At 38.4% G+C, this 17,970-nt stretch overlaps 1 protein-coding gene across 1 annotated transcript; it reads right to left on the bottom strand.

The window, feature by feature from the left end:
- Positions 1-225: 225 nt before the first annotated feature.
- LOC103989036 (linoleate 9S-lipoxygenase 6) lies at positions 226-3,736 on the bottom strand. Its single transcript, XM_009407771.3, has 8 exons — positions 3,426-3,736; positions 3,059-3,345; positions 2,749-2,989; positions 2,321-2,665; positions 2,055-2,248; positions 1,667-1,971; positions 1,308-1,574; positions 226-1,221 (listed from the first exon to the last, which is right to left on the bottom strand). Exons 1-8 carry the CDS (start codon positions 3,658-3,660, stop codon positions 474-476), a joined length of 2,622 nt encoding a protein of 873 aa, XP_009406046.2. The 5' UTR covers positions 3,661-3,736; the 3' UTR covers positions 226-473.
- Between the last annotated feature and the right edge of the window lie 14,234 nt (positions 3,737-17,970).

Genomic DNA, 17,970 nt, shown 5'->3' with positions numbered 1-17,970 from the left:
CGGTTGGAGCCCTAGTAGGCATCCGATAACTCCATCTTGCCTATTTTAAAAGTAATATATATGCATTATATGTTTGAAACTTATGAAAATCATTGTAATATATATGCATTATATCTTAACTGTTTGATAGAGGATCAAATCCAATGTTGACTACAAATCATTGTAAAATATTATATTATATTATATATAAATTCTAATTAAGAGTCTTTAAATTGATTCCAGAGATTGAGGTTTTCCTAGGGCAATGCAGGTTTTTTTCCCTCGGAATCAAATATTTATTTAAACTTATCCTTTGCGTCCAAGCCACCACGCAAAAGATTTATGTACTACACTTGCTCACGCCACAAACACAATTCCCAATACCATAGGATAAGCCACAACGCATTTCCGTGAGTGATGCGAAGCTTCCATCCAACTCAGCTTCGACGCTGGCCGGACTTTATTCAGTATCGTAGGCACTCCTCTCCGGCCACCTAGATGGACACGCTGTTGGGGATCCCCTTCCCGGTGATCCCAACCTCACTGCTCGGGAAGAGCAAGGTGAAGGGCATCTTGGCCGGGCCATTGCGGTTCTTCAGACTCGGGTCCGCGTTCTTCTTGTTGATCTCTTCCTCGATCGAGTTCAACGCCTTCCCGAATCGTTGGAACGCCTCCAGCGCCTTCTGGTCCGTTGTCCACTCTGGCGTGTCACGCTGGCCCAAGTACACCTCGTCCGACGAGTGGGTCGAGAGGATCTCCAGCAGCGAGACGCCGATGATGGTCTGGTACTGACTGCTTATCGTCCTCAGGAACACCTTGTCCGGGTTCGTCTCCAGCAGGTCGTGCTCCGGCGTGCCTGGTTCCGGCACGAGGCGCCTGCTGATAGTGGGGCGGTTAGGGACGTACCCCCCGTAGGGGTACTGCCCGAAGTTGATGACGGCGTGGAAGGCCGAGGCCAACCAGATGATGATGGTGCATGACTGCGTCAGCTCGAACACGGTCTCCATCTTGGGCCACCATGGCTCATCCTTCTTGTCGCCGTGACCCACGTCGCGCATCTCCTTCCACCAGGCCTGGAGCTCGGCGTCAGCTCTCAGAGCATCGTCGCTCGGGTAGTAAATTGTACAGTACTCGGTGACCCACGTCTCGATCGCCTTCCATATCTGTAGGCCGTCCTCCGCATACGGGTAGTCTTTGATCAGCAGGGAAAGCTCACCGTTTTGATCCCTCACTGCAACTCCTCTGTGCAGAGATGGAGCTTCCGGTTAGCCATGAGGTAGAAGTTCAATGTCAAGCAAGGGAAGAACATTACTGCTGACGTTTTCTACCTCTTGACCAGATCATCGGGGAGAGCTTGGTCGACGAAGTTCCAGTGGTTCTTGTAAACCCAGGAGGAGTACTCCAAGGAGAACTTGCCTTGTACCGATGTCTTCTCGAGGATGCCATCGGCACTGATGAGCGACTGGCGAGCCAAGGCGTTTATGTTCATGGTGTCGCGATAGTGAGGCGTGAGAAGCTTGTTGATCGGGTGAACCACGCTAAGGTGTCGATTCGTCGCGATGATGAACGGCTCCAAGATTGCGTGCGTGCCAAGCCTGCACTCGTGCATGAGTCAAGAAGAAGATGATCAGAACGAGAACGGTAAGGAACAGATCGTGGTCGAGATTAATTCGATATGCGTGCGCACCAATGGCTGACGAGCTGGTGGACACCGACGTCCATGACGCCGACGTAGGCCTTCGCCAATTGCCAGAGAGATCCATCCACGCCATTCTCGGATGCCGAGTACACTTTGCTTACAGCACCGTATTGCTCGCCGTCCGGGTGAGGTAAGCTGAGCTCGATCGCCAGTGGCTTCAGGGTGGAGTCCGCCTTAAGGAACAACAGAGTCCTCGTGGCGTATGCCTTATGTGCGGTGGAGTTTATCCGTGCAATGTAGGGCATGAACACGTCATGGTGGTCCAAGATGAAGAGCCTGTTGCTGCCTAGTGCCTGCGGAATTGCGTAGCCGATAAGCAAAATTAGATCCCCCTTTTCATGAACAATCTATTAATCGTTGAAGTAATTAGCAGAACCTCATCAACCGTGAGCCCATCGAGGTTGGCCTCGATATGTGCTGCCGTGATGGTGCTGTTTTGGTTGCCGTACTTGTTAGGATCAAGCTCGCTAACAGGAGGGAACACCTTAAGAAGCTTGATCAGCACAGGGTGCACGCCGGCAACCATTTCGCGAGCGAACTCTTCGTCGGTGCGCCACGCAGACTTATCGACTGCAACACGAATCAAGACGACGGTGAAAAATGTGATCGTTCCTCCTCTGCTGCAGTGATGAGAACACTTACACTTGATGATCTGCGGCTTCGGGAGCTTCAGCAGACGCTGCCCGCCTTCGACGCGGAGCACCTCTTTGACCATCTCGAACGGGATGCTCTGCCTGAGTTCATCAAAGAGGGGGACGTAGGGCACCGGGATGCCTTCCTCGTAGAGCCTCATGATGTCCTCGAACGAGTCGAACTCGAATGGTGTAACGTTCACGATGGCGTCCAGAACGGGGAGCAGTCCGTTGACGACGGCCTTGATCCCGTAAGTGAGGAAGTCGCCCATCTTAACATGTCCGAATCGCTCATCTCGAGGAACGTAAATATTGAGGGTGTTCAACGTCCCCAGTCTGCTCTCCGTGTTGGGATCTATCACAAACAAGGAGATGGGTAAAGGAAGATAACTGAGGGAAGCCACTTGGATCTCTTATTGGAACAGATCGTAACGCTACCTTTCCTCGTCATCGGACGGTTGGTCTTGCCACGCCGAGGGTAAGGATACACCGCTGACCCTCCAAGGATTGGCCGAACCAAGTTGGCGTTGTCGGGGGTGCCGAGATCATTGTACACTGCGTAACCATAGACGCGGTCCCATTCTTGCAGCTCCGAGGTCACGTCATCTCCCCTCAAGTGTCGGAGCTCGTCCTCTCTGTACGGCTTCAGCGGCGCCGGTGTGGCTCCCGGGAGGTACGTCTGCAAGAGTTTGATCTTCATCGCATGCAAAGATGGAGTACGCAGGGCAAGTGCTTGATTAGTACTCACGGTGTTGGCGAAGAAGATGCGGTCGTATCTGTAGTTGTTGGCAGGGTAGACCCAGGAGTTGCAGACGAAGTGGATCCGGCCCTTGCCGGGGAAGTTGTCCAGCGTCAGCGTCTTGAGGAAGAACTGGGTGGCGTGCTTGTTCTTGACGATGACGGCTCCGGGGATCCCCTTGTTCTCCTCCCACTGGAACGTCACGCTGAATCTACTCTCGCCGGCAGCGAGGGAGGGCAGGCGGCCAAGGTACTGCAAGGAGGCCGGCGACCCGACGACTCCCCGGTTCCCATTGTCTGCCATAATTCACGAGATGGTAAAGGGAACTAACAACGCAGCAACCACATACGTGTGATCAACAGAGCGAACAACTCACTGGGGTCGCCGACGGTGGCGCTCACGAGCTGGAAGGTGACGTTCTGACCGAGGATGTCGAACAATCCGTCGATGACGTTGCCGGCCAAGTCGTTGAAGTCGAGGACATTCTTCGGCATCAGCACCACCGTGCCCTTCACCTGCACACCCTTCGACCCCCCGAGGATGCCGCCCACCACATCGCCCACACCGCCCACCACACCTCCCACCACGCCGCCGACGATGTTTCCGAACATCTTCGGTTCTCTTTTTCCTGTAACACAGTGGATAGCGACGACTAATAGCTAAGAGAGTGAACGTTGCAGTGAGATCGATTGCAGCGGAGGTGGTATTTATTGATGCAGAGCATCCGCCTGCGTGTCGAACAAGCACGGGTTTCTCGTGTCCATAAATGCTTCCCCAAATAATTTTACGTGGTTGGGTCCACTGAATTAAATAGGTGTTTTGTCGGGACCCACTCCATGATCACTGTTTCAATGTGCGGATAACGCAAATAATTGAGCATCCATGCGTTTCACATGGCCGCCAATCGCGGTCCAATGTGAACTCTGATTTATGTGTCATCTGCGCGAGACTTAGTTGTATATCTTTTCCACACAAAATAAATATAACAATGATACAAACAAATACTTAGACTTAGTTTTATAAATGACTAATTGCAACGATTTTAGTAAGTGTTATGTTAACTTAGACTTTTAACTACATTTCTAAATTAGTAGAAAAATTACTTATCATCGAGATGATTTTTTTGTCTTAATACATTGTGCATTGCATTTGTCTGGATTGTCTTAATGCACATATGTTGCATTGAAACCATGCTCTTTTAAGACATAAAAATAATCTACATGCTTTAATGGTACAAAATTGTTTGCATATTTAAATTTATTAAATTCTTAGGCTCATATTCTTAGATTGCCACGCTTGGACGACACTCTGCCCCAAAGAGGACAATAATGTCGACGCGATGTGCGCTGACGTCACCCGCTCTCAGACAACGACTTCATTGTTGTCTGACCCAACAGGCTTGGCCGAGACAGAGGAGAACGACGACCAAGGCTCGCCCATGCCCTGCGGCAATTCGGTTCTCCACGCAATGCCAATGGCAATGTCAGACGCCATCAGAGGTACGATCCTGCTCCCGCAGGCAGGCACATCAGGTAACACTAAACTGTCCTATAAATACCCCCGAGTTTTAAACGAGGGGGGAGAGCACTTCTTCACTTGAAACCCCCTCCACATCCACTAACTTGATCGTCGGAGGGGTTGGGTTGAGCTTCCGACTCGACCTGTGTGCAGGTGCAAGGACGGGGTTGCTTCTTCCTAGCGCTGCGGAAAAGCTTTCCTCTCGACGCAACGTCCCGGCCGGACCACCGTGATCGACCACCTGGGCAATCTCGAGGAACGCCGTACCAGATCCCCGTCATTCGGACCCCAACCAAGTCGCGTCGGCCCCGAGGCCACGACATAAAGTTGTTTACACTAACAATTATTATTATTATTATTATCCCCTGGGCTATCTTTATTGTCTTGATTGATTCAGATGGCACACAAATTATTATGGACCATAATATTATTATTATTATGGTCCCATAGGCTATCTTTATTGTCTTTATTATTATTATGATCAATTATTGGTCATATTTGTTATAAAAAATGACAAATATCACTGTCTTATTCTCATGTTATTAAAAAAGGTGTTAAATGAGGGTTCAGTCGGTAGATCGATCACACAAAAATGAAGTGCCAAGGATAGGCTTCACAACAGTGATGTATATACAACTCATGCTTTCCAAGTGCACAATTCATCCTGGTCCCAATTGGGTACAATGATCGTTGTGTTCTTTTTATCATTATATTTACAATATTAAATGATATACCTGATATGATTTGTTTTCTTAGCAATCATTAGATGTGGATAAGTACACTACTTCAAAATCCAATGCATGAAACTTGAATGGCATGATATGAATATAGGACATTTCATTTTCTGATACTGTCAATATATATAGGTTCCATTCTTAATATTGTTTTTCATCTCTTTCATAAATTTTGCTATTATAAATTGTCGTTACCACTAGATATTGTTAGAGACCGGTCATGGCATCACCAAAATCTACAAAAATATCAATTTACGACGAGATATACGAGTACACAACCAAGATAATGAAAGAAAAAGAAAAAAAGAAGATATCAGCTTACAACCATAATTCAATGGTTCTTGAGAAACCTTTTTTAATACATTCTTCCTCTTGTCGTCAAGTTTAGGATTGTAAAAATATAGTTCATATTAGTCATTATTGACCCTAAAATCAATATAGTTCTTTCATTTTTAGAGAAATAATTCATGATGGTCCCAATTTATAATAAAAGTACTAAAAACAATTGAAAGAAAAGATTTCATGTTGAAAATTTTGCTCGGATGAATACTGAACTTCAATCATTTGTGAGTCAATTATATAAATGTCACTTTTATTCATCATTATTCTCCTTTTAATCTATTTTAATCTCAATCCCACTCTCAACCAAAACATGTTAATCTCTCTTCAACTCATAGGCCTTTAATCTCACCTATTCCAAAGTAATAGATCATACATACATACATATATAAAAGATACCCAAACCAATACTCTCCAATCGGCAAAAACTTCACGTGATGATAAACATAATGAGGTCATATCGACAATTGATCCCACAAGTGACAAAGGATAAATAACAAAAAAAACAAAGAAGATAAGAGCTCACAACCAGTTGTCAACGAAGTGCCCATTTGACAAGCTGAATAGAAGCTTCAGATATTTTGATAATAGTTAGAGATTTGGGTAATAAGGCCCTAAATTGTTTTTAATCTTGCATATTGAGTTTTTTTCTATGGTTTTAAAAATTTTTAAATAAAAAATAATGGTAAAGACATCGTGAATAAAGTAAAAGGATCATTAATATCGTTATTCCTAAAGATATCTACTAGTGTAACTATTAATAATAATTTACTTTAACTACAAACAGTCTTCTTATTGCTTTCATCACGTTTCCTTACGCTTCCAAGTTAATATCTTTTTGATCGGTTTTCAACGTACGAAAAATTTTCAGAATCAACATAATTTTATCCGTTGAACTTCAAAATTTTGTGACTCAATTATATAAAAGTCACAAATAGAACTTTTATTCATCATTGTTCTCAATCTTCTAAAAATCTCAATCCCACTCTCAACCAAAACATATTAATCTCTCTTGAACTCATAGGCCTTTAATCTCATCTATTACAAAGTTATGGATCATACATACATACATATATACATATATAAAAGATACCTAAACCAATACTCTCCTATCAACAAAAACTTCACGTGATGATAAAGATAATGAGTTCATATTGCAAGTGATGATAAAGATAATGAGTTCATATTGACAATTGGTCCCACAAGTGACAAAGGATAAATAACAAAAAAACAAAGAAGATAAGAGTTCACAATCATCCTTTATTATAGTCCCAATTGGCAACGAAGTACCCATTTGACAAGCTGAATAGAAGCTTCAGATATTTTGATAATAGTTGGAGATTTGGGTAATAAGGCCCTAAATTGTTTTTAATATGTGCATATTGAGTCTTTTTTTCTATGGTTCTTATGACCTTATTAAAAATTTTAAAATAAAAAATAATGATAAAGACGTGGTGAATAAAGTAAAAGGATCATTAATATCGTTATTTCATGAAGATATCTACTAGCGTGACTATTGATAGAAAGGTTTCTTCATTTATAGTCACAGCAAGGAAAACAATGTATCACATATGTTTTTATTTTTCTTTTCTTTTTTATGTGACTGCAATAAATTTTGTTTATTTTATTAGATTACTTTTTTACTTCTAAGAAATACCCCTCATCATCGAATTAGTAGTCCGTCAATGAAATTACATTTTATTTTCGGTCTATCTTGTAAAACAAAATATTTTATTTTTATTTTTTCTACTTAACGCCTTTTTAATTAAATCCTTTTGGTGCACTTTTTTCTTGGACAGTTTTACATCTTATAGTTTCTATGGGAACAGAGATAACTAATATTTTATGGGATTTAAAAAATAAAAGATCGGTTATAATATTTGTTAAAAATGACTTTAGAAAAATAGAAAATATTTTATAATGTATATATAATGCATGGTATGCAAATGTTAAATTATCTGTGTTCTTTTCATCATGAGTCATTTATAAGATCTTTTGACAAAAATTATGGTGTCGCACTTATGAATGAATTTTTAGTTTTACATAAATTGTAGAATCAACCTTAAATATATCAAATTTGACTTGCAAACTCACCTAAAAATAGAAGAAAAACAACAGAATTGCTATGTACATCATATTCATGTGCTACGTTGTAAAATTGATACGAGTAAAACAAACTTTATGAAACTCTATGGTGTCACACTCGCAAATAAACTTTGTTTTATTCCGCTGCAAAATCAAGATGAAAATGAACTATGTTATACTTGATTTTACAATCGAGTATAACATAGTATTTTACAAGCATAACACCATAAAATTTATTTAATTTTCATCCAAAATATAATAATAAAAATTTGATATAAATAGTTCAGCACCTTACAATAATTTGTCAAAATCTTTAGCTAAGCAACACCTTCACGTTAATTTGACACATTGCCATTTTGATTCTATAAGTAACTATAACACAATTCATTTATGAATATAACATTATAAAGTTTATCCAATATGATACAAATAGTTATTCTATTTTTTATTATTTTTATAATTTTTAAGTCCAACTTAATGATTCATGTAACTTTTTCAGTATTTGACTTCTAGATAACTTTTATAAAATGACATCCTCATATAAAACAAGGATCAATGTTAAGAAAAAAGTGTCACTTTTTGAGTTTCTCCCATGCTATTATTTATATTTATCATAATCCCTAAAATGCTCCCATGTGAAGACAACTTGATCAGTACCCAATTATATATTACCCTGTGGATCGTTCCATATGGTGAATTGGTTCAATTCCTCAGTTATAATTTTTTTAAAAAAAATAGTTTATAGTATTTTCCAAAACACTTGGGACTATTATAGAAATCTCCCCACTTGATTGTTATTGTTCCTAAACTAATAAGGTTATATATTCGAAATCCTATTCTTTCATATGAGTTGACTTCTACTAGTTTTGAATTCATTTAGTTACATGCTTTTGAATAGGTTTATAATGTTTTGAGAAAGGTGTCTAGGACACTGTAACTAATATTGCAAATCTTATGCATGGGGATTTGACTGAATCATAATATACCGATAACTAGTACATCCTATAAACTGATACATAAGATGTAATATTGCACCAATTATCTTATCGAGAAATAATTCAAGGATTATAATAAATAAATGATCTTGTGAAAATCAGAAAGGGAACACCTCTCAGAAAGCCTTGAAAAATATAATAAAGAGTTTTTACCATGAATTCGCCCCGGTAGAAGTCCATTACGTGAAGTTTTTCGTAGTGAATTGACCAACATTCAACGTGCATGAAAGCTTACACGTCTCCGCGCAAGCACACATTGTTCACGCAGAGAGAGAGAGAGAGAGAGAGAGAGAGAGAGAGAGCCGCGTTGGACAGTGAGGGTGGGCTGTGTGTCGGCCACGACGATGCCGCGTCTGACAACATCTTTGCACTCTGATCTCATCGCCTTATTCCCATACAATAAAAACGTGATTGCGATGCTTTGGCTTCGTCTTCCTCTTCGATTCCTCATGTAGGGTTTGTGAAGCAGCTCGGTCTGACAATGCTGTCCTTTCGTATTGGCTGTGGTGTGAATATGAAATTGTCATATTCTTTTCTATCACTAGGGAAAACAAAAAGATATTTGTTTATATACAGATAAAAATTATTGTGAAACACGTCTAGTTTGTTTTAAAGAATAAGTGGTGAAAATAATATTTGATCCCTCTTTATTGACTAAGCAAGTTCAAAATATTGCTAAAGATCATATAATTAAAATTACATGTTATCAAAGAACCATGTTCAAACTTACAAAAAAAATCAAATCGAAGTGTAATTCAAAATTATAAAGAAAGTTCAAACTAACCTAAAGAAAGTTCAAACTCAATTCGATTCCAAAGACATCGAACCTGGTAAAGGAAGATAAAAACAATCAAATAATAATCGAAGACAGCGACCTTTTGTACAACGCCACGAAGCTCACATCGGTTTCACCCTTAGCCATCAATCTTGTTATCTTGATCTTAATAAGCACAAGGCATCTTGAAGTCCAAATACTTATATGAGGAAGCAAATTCTTTGATAACTTCCAAAGTTAATATAGTTATTAGAATTGTGGAGTCACTGGTCAAACCGACGAATATATTCGGAAAATAATATGTTGAAAAAAGCATGTAATGATACTGACTCAAAATATAAAAACATGTCTAAAATAATCAAAAGAATTTAGAAGCAAGCACCGTGTAGCAACCTTTTCGAATCTCATGAGATTTGAAATTTCTGTTCTTTATTTATAATATCCAAATTACATTTCTTTATCTATATCACATTAATGAAAATTTTAAAATAGTATCATCCATTACCTTATGTAAAATCTATTTAACTTAGAAGCGTGGAGATAGTAAAGTAATATGTCTAAATAAAAAATTAATATAAGATTAAGTATACATTCAAATTTTTAATATTTCGAATTGTTTCATTATCCGCTCCGTTCTCTCCTTCATTAATACAGTGATCTAGATAAGAAATCCAATCTCAATTTACTAATATTATAGTGTCGACTGTAACTAGGACCTTCATTACTAAGAAATATAAATTTAGATTTTGGTTCTTCAGCTTTGAAAGTATGAACGAAATCTATAGAGCGAGCATATCATAATGGACTCACGGGAGTGATTTAGGATACTTTTTCCCTCCAACCGATAAAAATATATCTGGCAAAATTTTCCCGAAAACATTTGCTTATCAATGTTTAACATCACCACTTTAACAATAAACCTTAACATTGGTTTCCACAATCTATATATATATATATATATATATATGTATATATATATATATATGTATATATATATATATGTGTATATATATATATATGTATATATATATATGTATATATATATATATATATGTATATATATATATATATATATGTATATATGTATATATATATATATATGTATATATATATATATATATGTATATATATATATATGTATGTATATATATATATATGTATATATATATATATATATGTATATATATATATATATATATATAGGTTTTTATACACATATTGTTATATATAATGGTAAATAATGGTTAGTTAAGTCTTCATTTGAGTATTAATTAAACTTTTAAATAACATTAGCAACCTTTAGAAATTAGTTGTTTGAAGGTACGATGGTAAGATTATTATGGCCATTTTAGGTACTTTATCTATTTATATATTTTTAAAAAGATTCAAACTAGAAATAATTAACTCTTAATGGATATTAAAAAGATGGGCAAAGGAAAAGCATCTTAATCTTTGGATAGGAACATATAAGTCAATTTTTGAGTAAATCTCTAATTTTTTCAAAACCGTGATTTTGTAAGATATGTATAGATAGTCCTAATTTTTCAAAATGATAAAAATATCTTCACTTAATATAATATTTTTTAATAAAAAGATAATATCTTAGTTCATTTCAATCAATTAAAAGAACTAGATAAAATATGAGAGAACATCTGTAATTGTTGGGTCCAGCCCATATGTGGGCTTGGACAAATTGGGCCTATTGAGCCCAAATCACTAATTAAGGTGAAGTAAGGCAAATTAGGGCATGTAGGAAGAATGGAGAGCAGCGTGCAGGGTGCAGGGTGCAGCGTACGTGCACAGTGAACAGCGACGACGTGCAGAGAGAAAAGAGGAGAGAGAAATAGAGAGAGAAAGTAAGGTTTCTGAGTTTTCTGCTTGACGATCGGTGGCCCAATTATTCCGCATTAACAGGTTTCTTCCCAACAAGTGGTATCAGAGCATCAGGTTGTTTGGTGCTAGTTTTCTTGTGTGATTGAAATGGAGCAGTCAGATGGTATGATTAAATTGAACTCATCAAATTATTCCACTTGGAGGCGTCTGATGGAAGATTTGCTCTATTGCAAAGATTTGTATAAGCCTATCAAGGTTAAAGATAAACCTTCTATTATGGACGATGAAGAATGGGAAGTTCAACATAGAAAAGCTATTGCCTATATTAGAAGATGGATGGATATAAACTTGCATGAGCATATTTCAGATGAAACCAGAGCTGATGTTGTTTGGCAAAGGTTAGAAAATCTTTTTGCGAAAAAGACAGTGGGAAATAGAATTTCTCTCCTCATAAGGCTTGTAAATTTGAAGTATAAAGATGGTGGTAACATTATTGAGCACATAAGCCTATTTCAGAGTCTTGCAAACAAGTTGGTTGCTATGAAAATGAATATAGATGATGAGATGCAGGGATTATTACTTCTCAGCTCTTTACCAGAAAGTTGGGAAACGTATGTGGTGACTATTTGTAACTCCACGCCAGAGGGGACTCTAACCATAGATATGGTTAAAGACAGTTTGCTAAATGAAGATGCAAGAAGGAAAGAACAGGGTGAATCTTCTTCTGGTGCATTTGTTACTGAAAAACAAGAAAGACGTGGAAGAAGTCATAGCAGAAATCCATATGGTTATAGAGGAAGATCCAAGTCTAGAAGAGATATCAAATGTTTTCACTGTAACAGACCAGGTCACATGAAGAAAGAGTGTAGGTTTTGGAAGCGAGAATAGAATGAAATGAAGAAAAATGAGAAAGAGACCAATACAGTTGCTGCTGAAGGTAATATCACTATTGTCTGTGATGAAGGTTGTGTTAGCCTTGTAGCTCAGGACAGTAATTGGGTAATTGACTCTGGTGCTTCATTTCATGTTACTTCTCATGGTGATTTCTTTAGATCTTACACTGCTGGTGATTTTGGTAATGTCAGAATGGGAAACAATGGTACATCTAAGATTGTGGGTATTGGAGATATTTGCTTGGAGACCAGTATTGGGAGCAAATTGATACTCAAAGATGTAAGGCATGTTCCAGATATTCGTCTTAACTTGATATCTACAGGTAGACTTGATGATGAGGGCTTTGCACATTATTTTGGTGAAAGTAAATGGAAACTCACTAAAGGTTCTCTAATTGTGGCAAAAGGAAAGAAGATTAACTCTTTTTATGTCATGGAAGCTAAGCTACACAAAGGAGAGATTAATGCAATTCGAAAAGGTGAAAGTATAGATCTTTGGCATAAGAGGCTTGGACATATCAGCGAGAAGGGACTTCAAACTCTTGCTAGAAAGCAGTTCTTACCAGAGTTGCAAGGTACATCTCTTAAATCTTGTGATCATTGCTTAGCTGGAAAAACACATAGAGTTGCATTTCAGACATATCCATCATCTAGAAGATCTGATGTTATTGATTTAGTTCATACTGATGTTTGTACTATGCAAACTAGAACTCTTGGAGGTGCTCTTTATTTTGTTACTTTTATTGATGACCATTCTAGAAAAGTTTGGGCTTTTGCTTTAAAATCTAAAGACCAGGTACTCGATGTTTTCAAGGAGTTTCATGTCAATGTTGAAAGGGAAACTGGCAGAAAGCTAAAGTGTGTTCGATCAGATAATGGTGGCGAGTACAGGGGTCCTTTTGAGAATTATTGCAGGTTCCATGGTATCAGGCTTGAGAAAACAGTTCCTAAAACTCCTCAGCAGAACGGTGTGGTAGAAAGGATGAACAGAACCATTGAAGAAAGGATTAGGTGTATGCTTTCCCATGCCAAGTTACCAAAGTCATTTTGGGGGGAGGCTATGAGAACTACAGTTGATCTGATAAATCTTTCTCCATCAGTTCCTCTGCTAGGTGATGTTCCAGAGAGAGTATGGAGAGGAAAGGATATATCTTATAATCATTTGAGAGTCTTTGGGTGTAAAGCATTTGTTCATATTCCCAAAGATGAGAGGTCCAAGCTTGATAATAAGGCAAAAGCATGTATCTTCTTGGGATATGGTCATGAAGAGTTTGGGTACAGATTATGGGATCCAGTGAACAAGAAGATTATTAGAAGCAGAGATGTTGTGTTTCTTGAAGACCAATTGTTTGATGATGGTGATAATGTTGAGAAGCCAGAAACCTTTGTTTATATTCCTTGGAGTTTGGGTCCAGTTCCTTCACCTGTAGTTCATGATGATCATGGGGGAGATGAACAAGAAGATAGTGGTGAGAATACCAGTGATGATACACCTACAGTTGATGATGCTGAACCAACTGAACAGGCACCTCCACCACCAGTTGAGATTCCATTAAGAAGATCCACTAGAGAGCGACAACCCTCTACCAGATATCCTCCACATGAGTATGTTATGCTTACTGACGGGGGAGAGCCAAAAACTTACCAAGAAGCTATTCTACATGAGAATAAGAATGAGTGGGTTAATGCCATGCAAGAAGAGATGAGATCCTTGCTTGAGAACCACACCTATGACTTGGTAAAGTTGCCTAAAGAGAAGAAAGCTCTCAAGAATAAGTGGGTTTACAAATTGAAGACTGAAAGCAATAGCTCACAACAGAGATACAAGGCACGACTAGTTGTGAAAGGATTCAGTCAGAAGAAAGGTATTGACTTTGAAGAAATATTTTCTCCGGTTGTGAAAATGTCCTCTATCCGAGTTGTTCTTGGTTTGGCTGCCCGCTTGAATTTAGAAGTTGAGCAACTTGATGTAAAAACAGCATTTCTTCATGGTGACTTAGAAGAAGAAATTTACATGGAGCAACCAGAAGGTTTCAAAGTCAAGGGAAAAGAAAATCTGGTATGTAAGCTTAGGAAAAGCTTATATGGACTCAAACAGGCACCTAGACAGTGGTACAAGAAGTTTGATTCCTTTATGATGAGCCAAGGGTATGATAGAACCACATCTGATCATTGTGTGTTTATGAAGAAATTTTCAGATGATGATTTTATTATTTTACTGCTATATGTTGATGATATGTTGATTGTTGGCCATGATGTTGAAAAAATTGAAAAGTTGAAAAGAGAGCTAAGTAAGTCTTTTGCGATGAAAGACTTGGGATCGGTGAGACAAATACTTGGCATGAAGATTCTTCGTGATAGGAAGAAAAGGAAGATTTGGCTATCTCAGGAGACTTACATTGAAAAGGTTCTTGAAAGATTCAACATGAGTAAAGCCAAAGCAGTTTGTTCTCCACTTGCAGGTCATTTCAAGCTGAGTTCAAAACAATGTCCTACAAGTGAGAAAGAAAAAGAAGAAATATCCAGAGTGCCTTACTCATCTGCAGTAGGCAGTTTGATGTATGCTATGGTTTGTACTAGGCCAGATATAGCTCATGCAATTGGAGTTGTTAGCCGATTTCTCTCAAATCCTGGAAAGGAACATTGGGCAGCAGTGAAATGGATATTAAGATATCTAAGAGGTACTTCCAGGTTGTGTTTATGTTTTGGCAGTGATGAACCTGTGTTAGAAGGGTACACAGATGCAGACATGGCAGGTGATACTGATTCCAGGAAGTCCACTTCGGGATTCTTGATGACATTTGCAGGAGGAGCAGTCTCTTGGCAGTCTAAGTTACAGAAGTGTGTTGCTCTATCAACCACAGAAGCAGAATACATAGCAGTTACTGAAGCCTGTAAGGAAACTTTATGGATGAAAAAGTTTCTACAGGAATTGGGCTTGAAACAGGAAGTATATACTGTTTACTGTGACAGTCAGAGCGCCATTCACCTCTCCAAGAATTCAACATACCATTCTAGATCCAAGCATATTGATGTGAGATATCACTGGGTTCGTGATGTGCTTGAGATGAAAGAATTATAGTTGGAAAAAGTACATACCAGTGAGAATGGTTCAGATATGTTGACAAAGTCTTTGCCTAAGGAGAAGCTTGAAGCATGTAGGCGAAGAGCGGGCTTGGTACAGCCCACCATATGAGCTGGAGGGGGAGAATTGTTGGGTCCAGCCCATATGTGGGCTTGGACAAATTGGGCCTATTGAGCCCAAATCACTAATTAAGGTGAAGTAAGGCAAATTAGGGCATGCAGGAAGAATGGAGAGCAGCGTGCAGCGTGCAGGGTGCAGCGTACGTGCACAGTGAACAGCGACGACGTGCAGAGAGAAAAGAGGAGAGAGAAATAGAGAGAGAAAGTAAGGTTTCTGAGTTTTCTGCTTGACGATCGGTGGCCAAACGTTGTCAGTTTCGGCCCAAATTTTATGTGGAGAATCCTTGCAGCAAACTCTACAATCCTAACGGTGTTGATCTGCGGTTTACCCTCTCTAAGGTACTTTCCTGCGATATCCACTCTGTGAGACCTAGAAATCTCTTTGGAGGAGATTCACCTATGTGATGAAGATATGATATTCTTGAGCCAAGATCTATATTCTTGATGTTATTCTGATCCTCTAGTTATTCTAGAGAAGACCTACTGTAAACCTGTTATCATCATTATTGATAGTGGAAGTTTGAGGTGGACTACGGTCCCGTGGTTTTTCCCACATTGGGTTTTCCACGTTAAAAAGATTTGGTCTCACTGTGTGATTGATTTATTGCTCTATTGTTTATGCTGTGCTGATTGATATTTTCATTTGGATATCAAGTTGGTATTTTGATGAGGAACCTATTTTGATACACAAAGAGGGAAAGAATTATTCCGCATTAACAGGTTTCTTCCCAACAGTAATTTCTCTTATTGACTAAGAGGAGATGAGAGAAGATTTATAATCTCTCAATTATGTTACATATCCATAAATCTGTATATCCATATATTTAATTATTATATATTATATTATGTTAAATCCTTAGGAGGTCCTATCTATTTATAAGTAAAAGCAGAGGGTTAGAATAAGTAATCATGAGAGTTCCTCCCATCAAGATCATCTCCTAAAAAATCTTACTATAATTGGACTTTCTTTTATTGATCAATAATCATCATCAAAATATAATCATATCTATAATATATCTTATTTAATTAGATAGACTATATAATCTAATATGAATGAGTAGATTATTATGACCGAAATTGGCACTAAGAGTGGGGGTGAATTAGTACTTACGAAAAATTATGTCGATTCTAAAATTTCATTTGATGAAAATCGATATTGGAAAGATGAGTTTAATTTGAAAGCTCTTTCGTAGGCATAGTAAAAGTAGTAAGCAAGTAAATTAATTTGCAATATGAGAATGAAAAGTAAAATAAAAATGCAAACCGAGTACGTCAGATTTATAATAGTTCGGTCGTCGTGACCTACGTCCACTCTCGATTCCTCTTCACTCAAGGCCACCGGCTTTCACTATCGATCTTCTTTCCAATAAGCAAAGATCAACTATCCTTATAACTCTTTCTCCTTTTCACAGGTCAGGAGAGAACCTTTACACCCCTTTTTTATAAGTGTTCCCTCACACACTTCCCTCAAAACTATCACTAAGTTCTTGGAGGAGGGACTATATACTTAAAAGAGCTTACAACCTTGGAATCATAGAGTTTTTGCTCTATTTTCGTGTGTATTCCAAGAAAAAATTTGTGGGGTATTTATAAACCCCAATTGGCTTCAAAAATTAAAGTCAAAATTTAAATTCTTGGGTTTTCAGGGTACTAGCGGTACCATCGCTAGTACTGGGCGGTACCACCACCTAACACAGTTTGGGAGACTATGTCTGGGCAGTACCACTGCCTAGTCTGGCGATGCCACCGCTTAGGCTAACTATGGGTTACTGAATGAGCCTTTTACTAGGCCCAAACCAGTCCCAATTCAGGCCATGTTGGCTCCTAATTGAGTTGGCATTGTTTTATCCCAAAACCAACTCAATTAGTCCTAAACTAACTCGATCTAGATATATAATTACAAGTATGAATCCTATGTTGTCTGGCATGTTATTGGTTCATCCGATGCTTCTTCTGATCATTCGACGCATCGTCCTCTCCTTCAGCGTATTACCCAATCAGCATATTGACTCCCACAACTTCCGATCACCCTGGCGTAATGTTCGATCCTTCAGCCCAATGCTCGAATTCATGACATGAAGCCTTTTGCCAACACATCGATGGATCCTCCGGCCCAATGTCCAATCTTCTAATATGTTCACTCTAGCTCAACGTCTGATTCCTCCTGCTTTAATCGACTTGCCTTTTCTGATCGAAGTTAGTCCTACATCACTCAAAATGTAGATTAGATCGTAAACTCATCAATTGATTTTATCATTAAAATCCGAGATTCAATAATCTCTCATTATCAATATGTTATAATTTTAATCATGATGTCAACTAATTGATTTTATGATGTCAACTAATTGATAACGAAGTTTAAACTAAACTCCCATTATCAATATGTTATAATTTTAATCATGAATTATATGCAATACATTATATTATTACTTACATCATAAGTTTAAGTATTGCATCCAAACCATCATACATAATAAAATTTCATTTTATCATACATGATCATCATCATACCTTCTCCCCTTTTGTCATCAACAAAAAGGAGATA

This window comes from Musa acuminata, chromosome BXJ3-6 (genome assembly GCF_036884655.1).
Source record: "Musa acuminata AAA Group cultivar baxijiao chromosome BXJ3-6, Cavendish_Baxijiao_AAA, whole genome shotgun sequence".
In the NCBI taxonomy this organism is placed as follows: Eukaryota; Viridiplantae; Streptophyta; class Magnoliopsida; order Zingiberales; family Musaceae; genus Musa; species Musa acuminata.
This window is presented reverse-complemented; position numbering and strand designations above follow the sequence as displayed.

Bases quoted from the DNA above. Each gene is read 5' to 3' on its own strand.
- LOC103989036 (XM_009407771.3), bottom strand. From the start codon at position 3,660: ATGTTCGGAAACATCGTCGGCGGCGTGGTGGGAGGTGTGGTGGGCGGT. The intron at 2,666-2,748 runs GTAGCGTTACGA...TGTTTGTGATAG, and splicing joins CCGTCCGATGACGAGGAAAG to ATCCCAACACGGAGAGCAGA. The intron at 1,222-1,307 runs GTAGAAAACGTC...ATCTCTGCACAG, and splicing joins CCCGATGATCTGGTCAAGAG to AGGAGTTGCAGTGAGGGATC.